This window comes from Trypanosoma theileri, assembly GCF_002087225.1.
Source record: "Trypanosoma theileri isolate Edinburgh chromosome Unknown TM35_Tth_86_V1, whole genome shotgun sequence".
In the NCBI taxonomy this organism is placed as follows: Eukaryota; Euglenozoa; class Kinetoplastea; order Trypanosomatida; family Trypanosomatidae; genus Trypanosoma; species Trypanosoma theileri.
In genome coordinates this window covers 23,600-23,878 of record NW_021639928.1, presented here as the reverse complement: position 1 = coordinate 23,878, position 279 = coordinate 23,600, and the positions used below count along the sequence as shown (strand labels likewise).

The 279-nt window shown below is 49.1% G+C and overlaps 1 protein-coding gene across 1 annotated transcript; it reads left to right on the top strand.

Annotated features, from left to right (window-relative positions):
* Window positions 1-279, top strand: TM35_000861020 (uncharacterized protein; the record flags this gene model as incomplete). Its single annotated transcript, XM_029031441.1, has 1 exon — window positions 1-279. A coding segment is annotated over one exon (279 nt), but the record flags the coding sequence as incomplete, so codon positions are not given.

Sequence of the window (279 nt, the reverse complement as noted above, 5' to 3'; positions counted from 1 at the left end):
TATACAAAGCTCCCTTCTCATCGTTTTGAATTATGGACGGATGGATCCTCCTCACTCGCTGAACGCGCATCAGGAGCTGCTGCTTTACTTTATGATGGTACTGCGACCCATGATAAACCATTACAAATATATCATGCGGCGGCGGGCCCTCTAGCATGCTCCTATAGGGCTGAATGCCTGGCCCTGGAAGGAGGCTTATCCCACCTTCTACTTCCGGCCTTACAAAACATTCAAGACCCAACATCTATACTTATTGCGACGGATTCGCTCTCGGCCATT